The sequence below is a fragment of the Muscardinus avellanarius genome (genome assembly GCF_963383645.1).
Source record: "Muscardinus avellanarius genome assembly, chromosome: 2".
NCBI classification, from domain to species: Eukaryota; Metazoa; Chordata; class Mammalia; order Rodentia; family Gliridae; genus Muscardinus; species Muscardinus avellanarius.
The window spans coordinates 71,134,802-71,154,417 of record NC_137787.1 but is presented as its reverse complement, the minus strand read 5'-3'; the positions used below and the strand labels follow the sequence as shown (position 1 = coordinate 71,154,417).

The window sequence follows — 19,616 nt, the reverse complement described above, 5'->3', positions numbered from 1 at the left end:
CAAAAAAACTTCCCAGACTGTCTCAAGAGTGGTGAAAAGAGAAGTTATACTGTCTCAAGTTCTCAACACCTTTGACTTTCAAAATGATATTGGCATAGTAAGAAAATAAAAAGGAGATAGAACAAAGATTTACTTACTAGTATCTAAACAGAGTTTGAACCTTTAGTTTAACCTATTTTGGTTGGGTTAATGATCTATTAGTGAAAGGGCCCAAAGAGTGTTCTTAAAATTAGAGCAGGAGGTAAATATGAAATATATGGTGACAATGTCACATTATCATTGGTATTATAAAATTAACATTGATAATTTTTAAAATATAGAGATTTCCATCTGATCATTAAGTGGATGGAAAAATGCAAAGAACAATGTGTCATTAATGGTTATAATAGGAGTATATATTTTAAATAATAATTAGTAATTCAATAACATAATAAAAAGTATCCCCCAAAATCAATTTATCTCAAAATTTTAAACTGCTACCTTAAAGAATGATTTGATTTGATGGTCATAATAAACCCAGAAAATATATACAATAACACAGTTTTGAGTGTTACTAATAAGTTGTACATAGTTTCATTTCAAGCGTTCCAGCATTTATCATACTTCTTCATATAGTAGTATTACTGAAATTAAGTTTGCAAAAAAATCATTCAGAAACCCAATTTGTTTTTAATATTTTGTATTTGAGAATTTTAATGCTGTTATAGTAAATAAGGACAAATAAATGTGTAAAGGATGCAGACTTGAAGAAAATAATGTAAAATCACACAAGAACACGCCAAAGTCATTTTTTTCTAAGATTTAATTTTAACTAATAAATTTTAAATGGTTGTAATGCCAATCCAAGTCTTTGCTTATTTGCAATGCACAAACCATTTTTTGTAATTTGCAGGTAAACTACATTCTTCTCATGATGGTAACAATTTTGTCATAAGGTCTCCTGTATATATTTGTTTTTTCTTAAGTCCTGTCTTCAATAGTTTAAGGAGTCACATCTGGTTTGGCTAAAGAACTATCCGAGCACAATAATGCTTCAGCTTGCAGGGAAGAACACCCTTGTTAAGTTGATAGAACTCCACCAGCTGTATTAGGTCAGTGAACCGTGTGTGGCCATCATCCAGGGTGTGGAACATTCCACCATCGTCTTCCACCTGCAGGAGGGAAAGCAAAGAACCAGTAAAGAAGGCAGAGTATCCAGCAGGAGGATCACTGTCCATTACATTTGATGATTTTACATGCCAGAATTGATGAGTTTATAAAATAAAGACAGTGCAAAGCACATTACAGCATACCCACTGCCTTTATTGTAACACTGCTTAACATTTAAAAGAAGAATTATCTGATCCTTGGAAGAGCAGTGTGGCTCTACTTTCTCTACTTCCAGTTTTTCCAATGTTGTGCTCAGTTAGGACAATATAACATTTAGCAGTGGAAAGTCTATACTACTCAGTGTAAATGTAAACAAGAAGATTTTAATGCTCACACTTACAGAATTTAATTTTCATTATTAAACATTTAATGCCTCAGTATATTAAAAATAATATTCATATTATTTCATCATCAAATTGATTCTGAAGCAATCAAATATGATAATGGTATGTCAGATGTCTCTTTTTTGACAGTGAAGTTTTCTGGCATTAAACGTTCAGAAATGCTGGAAGTACATCAAAGAAATAAGGAGAACACTTCACATGGCCTTTGGAAAATTCCAAAAAGAGGCAATTCAAAAGGAAACACTGTCAATATAGCAGTTTTATATCTTTCTGAAAGTAGATTGGGTCTATTCTATACTACCTCCTGATCCCAAATACTCATCACATACATACATGCACATAAATATATATACACACATGCATGCATATGGAAACATAACCGCAGAAGCAATAGAAATCCAAAAGCAAACTGTGTCACACAGATACAGAAACACTGAAAAATTGTAAATGTTTTCAGAATAATTAAAATGTCCACCAGCTCCACACCTGTGTTTTCATTCATGATGATTAAAAACAAACAAGCCAACAAAAAATAGCAACAACTACAAAAATGTTTTTGAGAGAAGAGAGAGAAAAGGCTTTCAAATAATACTTTTTAAAAAAAAACTGTGAGTAGAACTCAAGAGAAAGAATCTTTAGTGGCCTTTTAACAATAGGTGGCATGGGGTCTATACAATATTGCTAAATCATATTTCATGGAAAAAGGGAAATTTAATTTTTACAATTCCTGTATTTCTTATATTAATTCAGGCTCATAAAACCATTTCTGCCAAACCTAACTCTAGTCAAAGCACAGACTCCCAAATTATATTTAATAAAAGGAAAAAAGAAAAAACAAAGTTTCCAAAAGCCTATGCATTAAGATCATCTCTAATATAGGAATCACAAATTACTTACTGGTATAATTTGAAAGTGCTTTATTTTTTGTCCATGACTCATTGACAGTACGAAAGTTTTGGGGTTACTCTGACTATCCCGTACCAAGAAAACTCTGTAAAGAAAGAAGACATTTCAATATGTTTCTACATTTACTCATGGGTTTCATAGAAATATAGCATGTAACATAATCCAGGAAGGGTACTCATAAATGTTGTAGCTAGAAACTCCTTTGCTGTATATTCAGTGAGTAAGATTATAAAACTTGGTATAAAATATGTTGGAATCATATACTGTAAAGCTTATTAACGCTAATATATATATATATATATATATATATACACACACATATGTGTGTGTGTGTGTGTGTGTGTGTGTGTGTGTGTGTGCGCGCGCGCCTGGGGATGGAACCTAGGAGCATTCAACCTCTGAGTTACACCCCCAGCCCTATTTTTTATTCTTTATTTTGAAAGAAAGTCTCACTAAGTTGCGGAGGGCCGCACTAAGTAGCTGAGGCTGTCCATAAACCATAATCCTCCAGTCTCAGCCTTCCAAATGCTGGGATTACAGGCATGCGTCACCATGCCCGGCTCCTAACATATATATATTTTGTGTGTGGGGGGGGGTACTGGGGTTCCTGGAAACCTTTCTACCTCTGGGCTACACTCTCAGACCCATTTTTATATTTTTATTTGGAAACAGGGTCTCTTAAGCCAGCACAGCTGGCTTCGAACCTGTTTGATCCTCCTGTTTCCGTCTCCCAAGCGCGGGGATTACAAGTGTGTGCCACCACACCCGGCCTAATATGGTTTTAATAACATAAATATAAGCCCACTTGTCAGATGATTTGCTCACAATAAATCAGCATAAATGTAATGTTAATATCAATCTTTAGTGCTTTATCATGTTTCCACTGAGAAATTGGATGTTCATGTGTAACTGTCACAAAGAATAATGGATTAGTATACTATCATTTTGGCTTATGGATCATGTTGGGCTCTTGATGAAACATAATTATTTAGAATGCAATCATATTTTACCCCCTCTCTTGAACTTGATCCACTTTCTTCTGATTCTGGTTTCTATTGTTACATACACAACAGAAAGCAAAAGATAGATATGTTCTAAAAATTAACCTTCAAATTATTTATTAAATGTGTAAGCAAAACTGTTTTGAGTAAAAGAAACAACCAAACAACAAGCACTTTAACTTTGCAGAATCAAGTGGAAAAGCTTGTCGGGCTACAAAAGCAAGGCATGGCCTAATAAAGCTCTAAGAAAAAAAAAGCTGCCAGGCAGGGTTCTTATTTACTGGCAATGCAGTGCAAAACCAGTGTTGTGCTAATTACTGGCAAAGGCACTGTGTAAATGGCTCCCACTGGTGACTCCAACACTAATCTCACTGTGCCTGGGCAAAGAGGCAGCCAAATTTGAGGCATCACAGATGTCTGATGAGATTAACCATTTTATTTGTGCAGTGTGAGACCCTGACATTACATCACTGTAAGACTGGACAAAGGGGTGTCTCCTTGGCAAATTAAGCTGTAATTCATTTCCCCTCCCCAAATAGATCACCAATACCACCTGGTGGGCCACACCACATGGCACTATCATCTCTCTCCACAGAAATTAAAAAGTAATGAAAACACAAAGATGTGCTCACTCTTTACACAAGTATCTAGTTTAATTTCCAAATGCCAGGCTAATAAAAAAAAAAAAAGGAATTACAATCCTTCCTCAACATTTAAATAATTCTTGGTGATTTTTTTTTCTTTTCTTGGTCCCATCAGATTGTAACTCTGCCAAAAATGTATATCCAAAAAGACTGCTCCATGCAGAGAAGTACATGAAAATCTTTTCTTATTTAGAGTCTGGTGAATTGCTGCTGACTTACTATTAATATTCTTCCACATGAAGATGCAGAGTTTTTTTTTTTAATCCAAATGTCAGTATTAAATTTCCTCAAACCCTTGTCATCATCTGAAGTCAAGCTTTGAGGATGAAAGACCTCAGCCCCACTTGTTTAAATTGATACTAGTTTCATTGCCCATCCAAACCTCCATGCAGCCTTCCTTGTGCTGCATTTGCCAAGGGAATTCAGCTAGTTTCATCAAAAGTAGCTGAAATGCTGAGTAATTTGAGGAGAAAATACATCTGATTATAAATCATTTACATTTTATACTTCTCTTGTATATTCTATGGAAGCCCATTTAAAATAACAAGGCAAATCATCAAAAAGTACTCTTTTCACAAGTTTAAATTATTTTCCATAGTTCAATTTTAGAGAAAAGGCAATAAGGATATAAACAGAAAAAATAAAACAAGCACTCGAAGTTAAAAATATATATATTTCTACTTAATACACCCTTCATCGCAACCTCAAGTGCAACGTATAAGGTAATAATGCTATGATATAAGCCATATTTTGGAATACTACATGTTTATGTCAAAACATTAATACCCCAAAGCAAGATTTTTTCCACATATCTGAGATGCTAGAATTGGCAGAGAATGAAAAATATTATTGTTCATTGATCAAGAACAAAATATCTTATTCCATTTCTGTTAATTTAGACACAGATACTAATCACAAACTGCATACCAGGTATTGGTTAGATATTGCTAGGATGCAATGATAATGACCCTTGTGGAATAGTAACTTAAGTTTTATAAGCCCAACTTAAAAACTTAGCGTGTGTTGGATAAGTAATTATTACTTATAGGAGAAATCCAAACCACTATCACTCAACACTAAAAACATCAGCCTTACCCATCTACAAGTCCTTGCTGAATGATCAGTCTTTGAGCTTCCTCTCTAGAAATTCTATGGTGAAACCACGGCTGGGACCGATGGATAGCTGAAGGGGAAAAAATGGACAGATACAAAGGTTTGTTTGAAATGACTCTAGTTTCATGGCATGTGCTTTCCACCCCATCCACTTGGTGCCCACATTGACCTGTCCACCAATGCAGTGATGATGGTCATGAACAGACATACCCATGTTTGTAGCAGAGCTCTGTGAGGCCGCAGTAGGGCTACCATGAGTGCCCAGGCGTAAACATCCTTTTTTCTGAGCAAGGAAGGGAAAACCCAGATCTCAAATTTTATAGTGAAACAGATTCAAATAATAATTATTTTGAAGCAAATGAAATTACTAGTACCCTCCAAGCAAGTCCTTCTTCCACTGCAACTGAAAGGGCTTCAGTGGGATTCTCTATAACTCTGCTTTTCTGACCTGAAAAATCCATTGCCACCAGGGAATTCTCTGATATACTTCGCTGGAAAAAAAGGGACACATTTGAGTCAAGAAAATATCTTTGAAAATAATCTTTCACTGTTTTTCTGGCAAGGTGCTTCCATTTTAAACTGGAATTCCAAAGGTGGTTCTGAAGAAATTAAAAGTTTAAACACACATTTAAATATAAAATGGTGCTATAGAGTATTTTGGTAAAAAATAAGTTACATGTTTATTTGTTAAATAACTGAATTAAATGCTAAATAAAGGGATGGACATCTTTAAGAACATTCCCTTCTCCTAAAACAAACCTATCTTTACATATGCTCTAGTGAAATGGTAAAATTCCAATTGAGAAATAAATAACCCATAATATGGTCAAAAGGATGCATTACTTCTCAACCCAGTTGTCTTTTAAATTTTGATATTCATCACTTATTAATTTAATGTCAAATCTACCTACTTATGAAGAAGCTGTTTTGTAAGTTTCAATACACACAAAGTCTATAACTTAGATTAACACATCTCTTTACCAATAGTACTCACATTTTATAATGGAGCAACCAAGAATATGCATTTTAAAAGTTTATCATATCAGAAAAGAGTGAAAGAACATACTTGTAATCCCAGTATTGGGGAGGCTGAGATAGGAGAATCACATCTGAAGACCAGTCTCAGCAACTTAACAAGACCCTCAGCAACCCTGTTTCAAAATAAAAATAAAATGAAGTGTGGGGTGGTGTGATGTAGCTCAGAGGTAGAATGCCCCTGGGCTCAATCCCCAGTAACACACACACACACACACACACACACACACACACACACACACATACACACACACACAATCTTATCCAGGGTCATCTTACTTAGAAAATAAAATTTATAATAATGATAATTCAGAAAATTCCATGATACTAACATGTCTATGATTTAATATGTGAACACTTTTTCATCTTGTGAAGAGACTCATGGCCAAATGACAGCTGCAAAAAATAAGTCTGAATGACAAGAGACTGATAAAAAAAGAAGGCATTATTAAATAAACCTGATCTAATCAAGCAATCCATTCGTTGTTGTGCTAAATACTTCTTGTATTAATCTCTGAGTGAAAATAAAATATCTAACACCTGGATATTTGGGATTCTATATCACAACCACCGTTTGAAAAATATGCTATCCCAAAAGTCAGGATCCTGAGAGAAGGGGGAGGGAGAGGTAAAAAAGGGAGGGGGAGGGAGGGGGGGAGGGGAAGGGAGAAGGAGAGAGAGGAGGGACACTGTCAACATCTCTAGTCAAGAGCTTCAGTCTTTTTATACAAGAGGATGATAAATTAAACTCTCCAAAAAAATTAAAAATGAAGAATATACAATAGGTTCTACACTAATTAGAAGAACAAAACCAAAAGTTGAATTATAATGGCAAAGTATAAGCCAACCACACCTGGGGACTGGTGGCTTACACCATTTTATATATGTATGGATTCAGCCATACCTTACTGGTCAAACAGACTATAATCAAATGTGGGCTTCCAATGAAACCTGATCCACAAGAAAAAAATTAGGACTCCCTTATCACTGAGTCACATTTCCCACTTTAGCATGTATTATTTTCTACTCAAACTATGGGAGAGCGGTCTGCAGTCTTAGTCTTGTTCCTCTGTATTTCTAGAGATCCAGCATGCAATCTCCCATTTGTTACTGAAGCCTTTATAACTGACAGCTGCTCTTTGCAGACAGATGCTGTCTCAGTAATCTCTATTTGCTGTCACACCTTAGTTTGCCCTCCTCACCCCGTGATCTTCTGTGCTAGGCTGTGACCAGTCGGATATACTTTTGCTTTGCTGACATTAATGAAAAGCGTCCACCTGCCCAAATGACAGAGTAACTAGCCTCGATCCTAATGATAGCTTTATCCTTATAATATCTCTCCCTTCACATGCCAGGATTGGTTCTGTAATCTCAAGTTCCTGATAACATAAAAATACTGTTAGGGAAGAAAAAAATAAACATAATTGGTTGATCCTTTTCCCCCTCTCTTTAATGCAGATGGCCAGAACATAAAACAAGAGGCCATGTTCCATAATTACTTGACAAACAGAGAGAGAATACAAGACAAATAAGGAGCGTGTTCATTTGGTACATTAATTATGCTGAGGGAAAACACAGGGATGTAGCAAATGTTTCCCGTTGAATGGCAGGTGGTGGATAAAAAATTAATAGTTTACCTTTGGTGGACAAAGAAATGGAAGTAAAGTGGAGTCTGAAAAACCCAAAAGGTCATTTTGGGCTCAATTTCTTTCACACAGGAAAGCAATGTTGATAACATTCAGAATTGGCTGTTTTTCTCAAATATTTGTCCCTGTTTCTGGCTCCTTCTTTTTAGAAAATAAACAGGACAAGCTCTCCCAAAACAGTCTGCAATTTAATGGTATAGCTTTATTTTTAAGGAAGGAAGCGTAGGTACAGTTTGGATTGTCCTGGCCATACTTTGAGATCCAATCCACCCACTCTCATAAAGATTTGCATGCAGGAATTGCACACAACAGGTTTTTTTGTTTGTTTTGGGTGGTTGCTTTTTGTTTTGGTTTGTTTCTCAGGCAGCTTAGCTAGATGGCAGCTAGTAGTTATAGGCTCTCTGCTATTACATTGGAAGCATCTGGACAAACTTGCAATTCAGTCATTATCAAGAGGACACAGAATTTCCCAGACAATGTTCTCTCATCAGCTTCAGACAGAAACACAGGACACCAGAGATGTCCTGTCAGGAATAGGTTCTAGAGATTATGCAACTCCCCGCTTCTCTGCTTTATGCCGTGGAACACCAGTGAGCCCAGGATCATATAGAAGGCTTTGATGAAAACAGTAACCTACATGCCCTAAGGTTCTTTATGTACAGAGTGGAGGTATATAAAGGAAACTGCAGTTTAGGGTCTCTAACTTAGAGTCAAAAGTGAAGAATAAAAAGAGCCAGGCATGGTGGTGCACACCTGTAATCTTAATACTTGGTAGGTTGAGACGGAAGAATTGCTGGTCTGGCCTACTGCATGATAACGTAGACTCTGTTGTTTAAAAATAAAACGTACAATAGGGAAGCTGGGTGTGGTGACACATGCTTGTTATCCCAGTATTTGGGAGGCTGAGACAGGAGAATCCGGTTCATGGCCAGCCTCAGCTATTTAGTGAGGCCCTCTGCAACTTAGTGAGATCCTGTTTCAAAATAAAGAATAAAACACCGGGCTAGGAGTATAGCTCAGAGGTATACTGCCCCTGAGTTCAATCCCATATAACACACACACACACACACACACACACACACACACACACACACACGGCTGGGGGAATGTAGCTCAGAGGTAGAACACTCCTGGGTTTGATTCCTAAATCAAAAATAAATAAATAAATAAATAAATACCTTGAGTAGAATTTTCCCCATCTCCTCACTACAGCCAAGACCCTATTAGCAGATATTCCTTTAAACAAATCTTTTATTTTCCTGACAAAGAACAAAATATATTTGGCTTCCTGAAATGTCTGCTGATGATTCTTATTTCAAAAATAAATGGGGTATCTGTCATGTGGTATTATTGCTATGATGTTTCTTATGATAGGTAGTTTTTATTCTCATTTCCCTTCGAGTGGTGTGTGTGTGTGTGTGTGTGTGTGTGTGTGTGTGTGTGTGTGTGTTACTGAGGATTGAAACCAGGAGCATTATACATCCACGCTTCATACCCATCCCTTTTCTCGTTACTATTTTTTTATTTTGAAGCAGGATCTTGCTAAGTTGCTAAGAGTCCTGCTAATTTGCTAAGGCTAACTTCAAACCTGTGATCCTCCTGTCTCAGCCTCCCAAGTACTGGGATTATATGTATATGCTACCACCCCTAGCTCATTTTCCTTCTTCAATTGCATAAGTGGATAAGTTTAGAAGAGAATATTTTTCCTTTATATACACAAATAATGTATCCTAACTTATGGCTCACTGAGAACAAACAGTCCCTGAGGGGAAAGAAGTAGAAGTAGGTGAGGGGCGCTCAGGCCTGTTTAATCACTGATTCTGTAATAATCTAGAAAAGAGGAATTCTCTACACATATTGAAGTAAGCAAAACACCTGGAATATCTAAGTTTCTTTCACAGACATTAATAATAGTATGAAGAGAATTATCAAAATCTGCTCTCTCTAATCACAACTCCCATTGAGAACAGTCCTTTACCACGTGGGTTCCTGAACTCTTTCTCCACTACCCCTGTTTCTAGCCCAGTTCACTGAAGGGGTGTCTTTTTCTGTCAGTGGTATCAGATAAGTAAACGGACACTAACCAAACACTCACACACCCTTTGATCAACTGCAGGATGCTTTCAATGGAAAGAGGCAGGAACAACTCCATATTGTATGTTGACAACAGTGATGAGGATGGAAAGGACTTTGTTTATAACAATTCTTCCCTTTGACTAGAAGGACACTAGACAATAATTGGCTCCAAATGCTTCACTGCTATTAACATGTTCATTCAAATAACTACAGATGCTAAAATAAATTGGAGAGATTTAGAAAAGGATTAAGATAATAAAACTCATTATTCTTTGAATATACATATGGATTTAAAGATAAGAGTAAGCTGACAAACTGTGAAAATTATTCACCTTAAAGGGATTGCTTTTATAAAATTTCATTACATCCCTTACTTTCTTATTTTAGGGCTTAAAAGTAAAAGGATACAAAGATGAAAAGCTGTTCATCCATAACTTAAAGCAACATAACTTCAAAACTGGAGTTCTTTTTCTATATATTCTATCAGGCTTCATAATCAACATTATTTCATGCCTCATTCCTAGAACTGAGCAGTTCATCTCCTACATTACATGTGGGGTAAATGCACCTTCCTTGGTCATAGTCAGGAAGAGCATATTTTAACCTAAGTGGAAACACGGGATTAAAAATTGCACATTTACTGATTTGTAATGCAGGCACATACTACTGAATTTCTAATATACGCAATATCACAAGTGCAGCAAGAATAGCAGAATATAAACTTTAAGTTCAGAAATAAATTTCTTGTGTTAATGCACAGAAAATTAAAATTAGGTCCTAAAGAAGGTAAAAGATGTGCCTGTGTGTGTCTGCAAATAAATATTCAAGTTATATTTAGTAAAACTCTGGGAAGCAGTGCTACAGTTAATGTAATGCATGACCTATATTTTGGCTTGCAGTTTTTGGGTTTCCTGGAAAGTGATCTGCTTTTTAAGAACCTGGAACTTAAAAAGAATTATTTTTAGAAAGCCAGAATGCAAAAAGCTCATATGTATATATCATACCTTTTAAAATTCAAATTACTGGCATATTTTTAGTAGGCTAAGACAATTCCAGAATAAGTATTTAAATAAATCTTCAATTAAAGCCAATGTTAAGAAAACATAATATTCACTGTGAATAAAAAGGTTCTATAAATACTTAAGATCTACCCCTCAAATGACATAATAACGTGGAATGACTAGTGTAATTCTTTCAAATATTTAAAAATTTTCATTAACATATAGCATGTATCTTAATTGAATAATTCACATATACTGGTATGGTTTTTATATCACATAAGTTCTACATACATAAAATTCATGAACAAAAATTTAATATAATATTATATAAGCAAGAATTACTTAAGCAAAATAAATAGTAAATGTTCTGTAATCCATATTTATAATATAATAGTAAATTAATATGATGTAAATATAAAATAATGCATAAGTTCACAGATTTAGTCCTTACCATGGGTGATATACTCTGAGAACTGCAGCCACTTCTACCTTGATAGGGATGCATATAATTCTGATACAGCTGCATGCCATACTGAAGAATACATAAAAAACACACATCCCAACAACTTTTACTAAATTGATAATTCATGGAAGAGAAAAAACTTTCATTAATAATACATCATCAATATAAAAATAATATTAATATTTTCTTTAAGACAAATAAAGCAACCCAAAATTTGGAAAAAGTAAAACTTTTAATGCCCTTCAAGGATACGTTTATAAAGACAAGTTTTGTACTTGGATCCAAAATTTCAGGTCCTGCTCAACAAGACAAAGTTCTGGAAATGACATTTCTACTTATTATACTTCATACTAAATTGTACCACAACTATTTAAAGTGGTTCCCTGTCTGAAGGAAGCGAACTTGGGAAAGCTGTCATACTTTATGGTACAGATTCCAAAAACCTCACACATATGCTAAGCAACACTGTGTTAATTACACTGTGATTCTGATGACTAATTGATGAATTAACATCTCTTTGGCAAATATATAATTGTTTTTAAAAATTATAGATTTTTATAGAAAATATTTGGCATTATACGATCCTCCTATAAATGTTTTATAGCATTGATTTTTCAGATTAAATGGCAGGGAAACCAAAGTATGAGGAATCAACCTAATTTCAAACAAAGAGCTTCAAAATATGAGCTAGCAAATTAGAATGCAGTGCTTTCATTTTCAGGAGGCAGCATCATAGAGATCAAACTGGCTTGCCATAGCTGGGCGTGGTGGTGCACACTTGTAATCCCCGCACTTAGGAGGGGGAGACAGGAGGATCGCGCAGGTTCGAAGCCAGCCATGCTGGCTTAAGAGACCCTGTTTCCAAAAATAAAAAAGTATAAAATAGGTCTGGGAGTGTAGCCCGGATGTAGAGGGCTTCCAGGAGCCCCAATACCACCCAAAAAAAAAAAAAAAAAAAAAAAAGCTGGCTAGCCATGATGGGCCAGCAGGTCTCAAATCTAATGGGATTGTTAGATTGTTAGTTTAAGAAAAATTAGGAACAAATAATGCTCCTGAAAAATGCCATGAGAAAACTTTGGAAACGAATTCCCTTAGAATTAAGTAAAGAAGAAGGAGGAGGAGAAAGAGGAAGAGGAAGAGGAGAAGGAGGAGGAGGAAGAGGAGGAGGAAGGGAGGGAGGGGAGAAGACGCTGTACAGTTTGTTTATTATACTCTACAGCTCTCTCCATTTAATGAAGTCAAATGAACTTAGTAGTTAGGTCCCAGCGGCCAGTGGTTCTTTCCACTGCCTGTATATTCTGCTGGTGCTAGCTTTTGCCATGACAGTCACTGGGTTCCATCACCTTAGGGCCCCTTTGGCACCTGGGCCTGCAAAGCTGGATTCCCATTTGAGCCTGGGCATGACAGAGAGGGCGAGCATGGAAGGTAAGGATGATGGTTTTGGGGAAGTAGATGTGCTACCATCATCTGTACGTAGTATACTATGATCTTCTGTCTACATCACCGAAGAAAAATAACTACCTCCATGTCTGCCCCTAGGAGGTGCTAGAGTCCACCTGGCAAAGGGGCACTGAGGCTCAGCACCAGCTTTGAGGAGCCCCTTATGGCCTCAGTACTCTGGGAGTTCCCAACCATGTCACTGTAGTGTTTCCCTGGACCAGGCTCTGGCCTAGGCACTCACCACTTGCTTCAGATGCATTCTCAAAGACTGACCTTTTGGTTCCTTGGTGAGTCTGCCTGCCTGTGTCACCCTTCTGGAACGCTCCTTGACTTGCCAGGCCAGCTCCTATCACCCTGAAACCTTTTTAGGGCCAAGTATGGACCTGTGAACCACTTGTCTACCTGCATAACTATTATAAATCTATTCTACCCAGGAAACATTAAATAGCTACCACTCTCCCCAGAAAAAGGTTAGGCTCTCTTATAAAAGACACTAATGATGACACCATGGGATCAAATCTTACCCGTAAGATGAATTCCATTTAAACATGCCAACAAGGCTGTTTCTCTACTAAAGACTATTTCCTTAAAATCAATTCTGGCAAAGTGGATACATTCGGTTATTAAGGGGGAAAAAATCAGAAAAGAGTTAAGGGAACCACTGTTTTCAAGATTTTGCTTTTAACATGAATACAAAACCACACTCATTTAAAATTCTCTGAGCTGACTTCTACATCCAATTATTTTCCAACTTCTAAAAATTATCTTTTTAATTTAAGGTTTGATTGACATTAATGGGGTCTAATAAAATTTACTTTAAATAAACTCTAAGCCTACAATAACTTTTAAAAAGAAGATAGAGAAGTGTAATTCCTAGTCAAGGTTCATTTTGGAGAATAGATAATAACCTCAAACCAACATTTTTCACAAGAAACATGCTGTTTGGCCACCTTTTATTTATCTGCATTGAAAAGCCTGCTACCTACTAATAAGACTGGTTTCTTCAAAGATGTATTGTCCCTGATTCCTGTGGTGTTAGGTAGTAGCCTTTGTACTGCTGGAGGCCTTTAGTGGGCATTTAACTCTGTCCGAGGGGTAAGGCAAGGGTCACCTTCCTATTTCCCTGTCCTATAGAGGGGCAGGTAAGGGATCAAAATATGTTAGAGAAGCTGACAGAGTTTTAATTGAAGGGAAAAGAAAGAGATAACATGCAATTAAGACATTCTACATGAGCAAATTCCCTGTTTCTAAGTCTCGAGTTTTCTATAACTCTGTATGTAACTAGACTTTCTCCAAAGAGATAGTATCTCCTATCTGATCTACAGGAAAATATTATATATATATATATATATATATATATATATATATATATATATATATATGGAAAAGAATAAATTAATAATTAAACAATAGACTAAATCCATGGTGGGAGGTTATGTCTATATCTAATTGTAGAATGTTAATAAAAATAAGTGGGCACTTCTGGTCCAGCCAACATTATATAGACAGTCTCCCTGTTTGTTCCCACTAAGGATAATGTTAAACACTAGAAATCACAGAGTACACAAGCAAACAAGAACAAGAAAAGATATGTTAGACTACCTTTTAACAGCAGCTAAGCCCAAGTGCCCTAGCCAGTATGATAGGAAGGCTGTCAAGCAGGACCCCTGCAGCAAGCACCCAGGAAAATACCTCCAAAGTGTCTGCGTTGTGCAAGCCTTGGCTTCCTGGATCTGGTTATGCTGGAGTATGAACCAGATTACACATCTTTCTTGTTTGTTTACTCACTGGCTTCAAGTTATAAAGGTCCTCGTTGATGCCTGAATTATTTTCCAGCCTCATATGGGAAAGCTTTGTCATCAAATGAAAACATTGATGTGGTAGGTAGACTAATAGTTTCTGAAAGATGTCCACATGCAAATCCCTGGAACCTGTGAATGTGTCAGGCTACATGGCAAATGAGGTTAAGGCTGCTCACCAGCTGACTGTGAGGCCGGTCATTATCCGAGATTATTCAGGGCACGCAAGGCAACTGCAAGGGCCTTGTAAGTTAGAAAAGAGATAGAATCTGGGAGATGGAGGAAAACTGGTATGACACTGCTGGTTTGAAGGTGGAGAAGTCTGGCAAGGACAAAAGGAAAGGATGCTCTCTGGGAGTTTGCAGAGGGAAGGCAGCCCTAGGGACATTCCCTGCAGACACACTGATTGACAACCATTGAGACTTTTATTGGACTTGAACTAAAAGAGAACAGGAAAATAAACCTATGTTATTTTAAGCCACTACATTGATAGCAATTTGTTAGAGAAGCTTTGAGAAAAATCAGATGAGGGCAAAAATAAAAAGAAAAAAGAAAAGAAAAAGAAGAAGGGTACAACCTTCCAGAAATTAAGCATTCTGAAAATGGAAGGACAAAATCAAACTTTTAATGTAGGTCATTGATTCTTAGACTAGCATTTCAGATGTAAAATCAGCCTTCCTAAAGATGGCACAGAACCCAACATCCTTGTGGAAAATAATAGGTATCTGTGCCTCTGAGATGAAGATGACTCAGAAAAGTCAGACTTACATGTTCTGGTTAGGAGCTAGAATGTCCCTCACATGTTGAATGCATGGTTCCCAATGCAGGAAGGTATAGAGTGGTGTGGCAGGTGGTTCACTAGGGGTGTGGCTTGGGGACTACATATATCCTTAATCCTTTCCTTTTGTGCACTCTCTGATTCTAGACACCGTGACTTAGAGTGGCCTTTCTCTGCTACATGCTCTGTTGTTTCTGCCTTGAAGCCAGCCAACTATGGACTGAACCTCTGAAAGTTTTCACTCAAATAAATCTTTCTTCCTCTAAGTTGTGCTTGTAGGCATTTTGATCACACTGATGAAAAACTTAACCTATACAGAGCATGAAGTTTTCAAGATACCTCAATGAATTCATTGCATAGATAAGTGCATGCAAAAATGATAAATGGCAAGTATATAGATAAAAATAAACCTTAAAAACTATTAAGTAAAAGAAAAATGAAAGCATCCTGTCAGAGTTTTACTGACATTAGATTTTTTTTCTAGTGCTACTGAAAGGTTTGGTGTATCCTAATAAAATCAATGCCACCTTAGAGTTGCTGAAATCTTGATTAAAGAAAGTAGGCTTACTACCTGTTAGCTGGGTGACTAACTTTGAGTCCAAGTTGGAAAAGAGAAAAGATTTGACAGCAAGGCTGGGGAACATGTCCTCTAACAAGCTTAAGCTCATTCCCATAGTTTTCAAGAACAGAGAAAACCAGAGATCTCCAAGCATTTTCTCTAGTACTATTGATAGCAGGGCTGCAGAAGGGCAGATACATTAAACTTACTAAATCAGGAGCACCAAGGATGGGTGCAGGGCATGTGTAGCTTCCAAAATCTTCTCAAGTGTTTCTATTCCATATCTTCAAAGTTAAATTTGAATCTAAAATGCCCCCCAAACCTAAGTAATGTATCAATTTTCAGAGGTGAAATAATTGAATCATGAGGACTCAAATAAATAACTGATAATTTTAATGGACTTATGGGGTGGTAACTAGGCAGGCAGGAATAGCTGGAAAAAGTAGGTAACCGGGGGCATCGCTTTGGGGACTACCTATGTCTCTAGTCCCTTCCTCTCTCTCTCTCTCTCTTTGCTTCCCAGTTGCCATGTGCCACACCCTGCCACTAAGATGTTTTTGACTTGGAACTGGTCAATCATGCATGTACCTTCTGAAATTGTGAGACAAACTTTTCCTCCTACAAGTTGTTCTCATCAAGCATTTTGGTTTCAGTGACAAAAATATGACTAACATACCTAATTGCCTGGTTATAAATCTCTTAGATGTTTGGATTCCAAGACTCTCTAAAGTCTTTTTTGCTCATTTTACTTTCTTTCTTTACATTTTATGGCAACAAGAACACTGAGGTAGCTATCATCAAAGTTTCAGAGAATCAGCCAGGTGTGTTGGTGCATGCCTTCCCAATACTTGGGAGACTGAGACAGGAAAATCCCAGGTTTGAAGTCAGCCTCAAAAGCTTGGTGAGATCCTTAAAAACTTAGGGTTTGGGATGTATAAGTCCATATGTTCAACTCCAATACCATACACACACACACACACACACACACACACACACACACACACAGATTCAGAAAATCACATAGTCTAAAATGTCTATGCTTGCCGGGCATGGTGGCACTTGCTTGTAATCCCCGCACTTGGGAGGCGGAGACAGGAAGATCACATAGGTTCGAAGCCAGCCGTGCTGGCTTAAGAGACCCTGTTTCCAAAATAAAAAGTATAAAAAATAGGTCTGGGAGTGTAGCCCGGAGGTAGAACAAAAAAAAATAGTAATAATAAAATAAAATGTTTATGCTTCATCAAAACCAAAAATCATGCTAGTCATTTTAACAGTAGAATATTTGAGAAATAAATCTTTCATTTAAAAGTAATTGGGGTTGCTATCTGCCAAAATAGCAAGAAAGAGTTAATTTCAGAGGTAAACAAAAAGCTTCATTTAAGTCACTTTTAAAAGCTTTTCTTCTAATACCAATCCACTAGGATGACATTATTTTTAGTTTTACAAGTTTAGGTAAGAATATGAAAAACTTGGAAAGCTCATACATTACCAGAGGAAATTTTAAAGAAGTTCAGCCAATATGGAAAAGATTTGCAACTCTTCAAAAAATAGAGCAATTCCATTTCTACATATGTAACCCTCAAACTTATGTGTGTACAAGCATATTCATAGCATCACTATTCACAGTAGTTAAAAGTTGGAAACAACCTAAATATCCATCAATGGATAAATTATTTTTCCAAAACACACATATATACAGCGGAATGTTACACAGCCATAGAATAGAATGAAGAACTGATACAAGATACAGTGTGGATGAACTGCAAAACGTTATGCTAAGTAAACATCAGTAAATATTCTATGTGGTAGGATTCAATTTATGTGAAATGTCCAGGATAGGTAAATTCATAGAGAAAGAATGCAGGTTTGTGATTGCCAGGGACAGGGAGTAACTGCTTAATGAGTACTTAATTTCATTTTGATGAGATTAAAATGTTTTGGAACTAATGGAGGTGATGATCACACATTTTGAGTGTGTCACATGCCAATAAATTGTTCACATTAAAACAGTGTGGTTAATTTTATATTACATGAGTTTTAGCTCAACCTAAGAGAATACAAAAAAATCTTCTAAAATCTAGTATCATAACTAATTAAAGTATGACTATTCTGCTCTTCTTTACACTACTCTCTTTCTTACCCAGGATGCTAGCACAGTGTTAGCAAATGGCAGTGGTAAAAATGACAGTGGCAGAAGAAAACCTAGAAAATAAACAGACCTAAGAAGAATGCAGACATTCATTACATATCCCTGTCTTCAGCCTAAATGAAGTGATAAAACCCAAAGATTCCAGAATACCCCATCTTCTCTGTTTTTCATTTTTAAGTGTATCAAAAAGATAGTTTAATACACACATTGTTAATTATCTGGTGATTATATATATGCAACATGCATAATCTATAAATTGGCAAAATATATTATTGGCCAGGTAAGAACTACAAAGAGTACCTGGGTAAGTGTTGAAGCTTCCACTTCAAAGTACAGATTTAAGAACAAAGGTAAACTGTGCATTTTGTTGACTCCAGGAGCAATGTGACAGTGACTAGTGTGGAAGGGTATATTTTTTGGATTGTACTTTTTCAGTAAAAGATTATTTGTCTAATTTTTACCCAATTGTAGCTATCAAAGTAGTGTCTTCAAATGAAAATGGTTGATCATTTTTGTAATCATAAATTCAAAAATGTGTAAATGTACTGACCTATGTTTCAGAAATAAACATGTGTTTTCAATATATTCTGGGAGAAGTCAGTTCTGTGTCTTTCTTTCCTGTAGGTATTTATATTTAGAACACTCTTACTCATTTTAAAATGCTCATCAATAAATGATGCTTATGGAAGCTATAATTTCTACTTAGCACCAAAGTAGATGATATAAGAATATATTCACTGTACCCCATAAAATGTATGACTACAATGCACCGATAAAAATAAAAAGTAAATAAAAATAAAATTAAGAAGTAAAAATATATTCACTGGAAAATTTATACAATAACTTGAGTTGTACATCTTAAACTAGTAATTAAGAAAACACTGAAATGGAATATAAAATAATTGCATAAACATATCTAGGTGAGAACATTTTAAAATACAGTTCATTTTGCATTGTTGGCAATGTTTTATAAATGGAGACTAGGTTGGATTTAGGAGACATTCTTTCAGTCATACTGCCTACGTATGTAACATTCTTGCAAAAACAAAAATCAGAGAATTTCTAGAAAAGGAATAGTTCAAAAACAGGAGGTAAATATATTAGCTTATTATCACCTAACTCTACAAATGTTTCTATCTTAGATTGAAATCATACATTTGATAGGGGCTACTTTCTTCTCATATTGCCATGCAGATTCATAGTGAGTCTTCACATTTTGAAATGCAGATATTTTCAAACTTTTACAGTATTCATAGCACTTAATGGAAATTCATGCCTCCAGCGAGATTACCTTAAGCAATCTAATCGCAGTCACCCAGCACGTCCTACTCTGCTCTTCTTCTGCACAGAGCATTTTCAGGTCTCGGGGCCCTCCCGCTTTGTGAGGCTAGAAGGCCACAGCACATTGTTTATCGTTAATGCATATCTTGAAGGAAACACCTGTTGAAATAAAAGTCACTAAAATTCTCCTATATGTAAGAGAAAGCTGTCTCTTTTTTAAATGAATTAAAAA

General features: G+C 36.1%; 1 protein-coding gene across 2 annotated transcripts in view; it reads right to left on the bottom strand.

Moving 5' to 3' along the window:
* Positions 1–1,004: 1,004 nt before the first annotated feature.
* The window catches only part of GRB14 (growth factor receptor bound protein 14), a gene marked incomplete at both ends in the record, with an annotated part of 131,410 nt that continues 112,798 nt past the window's right edge, over positions 1,005–19,616 (bottom strand). For both annotated transcript variants that reach the window (XM_080688989.1, XM_080688990.1), the window contains 7 exons: positions 1,005–1,151; positions 2,391–2,484; positions 5,140–5,227; positions 5,368–5,440; positions 5,532–5,648; positions 11,367–11,447; positions 19,395–19,490. In XM_080688989.1, the coding sequence (XP_080545115.1) occupies positions 1,005–1,151; positions 2,391–2,484; positions 5,140–5,227; positions 5,368–5,440; positions 5,532–5,648; positions 11,367–11,447; positions 19,395–19,490 (696 nt within the window). The remainder of the gene's footprint in view (positions 1,152–2,390; positions 2,485–5,139; positions 5,228–5,367; positions 5,441–5,531; positions 5,649–11,366; positions 11,448–19,394; positions 19,491–19,616) is intronic.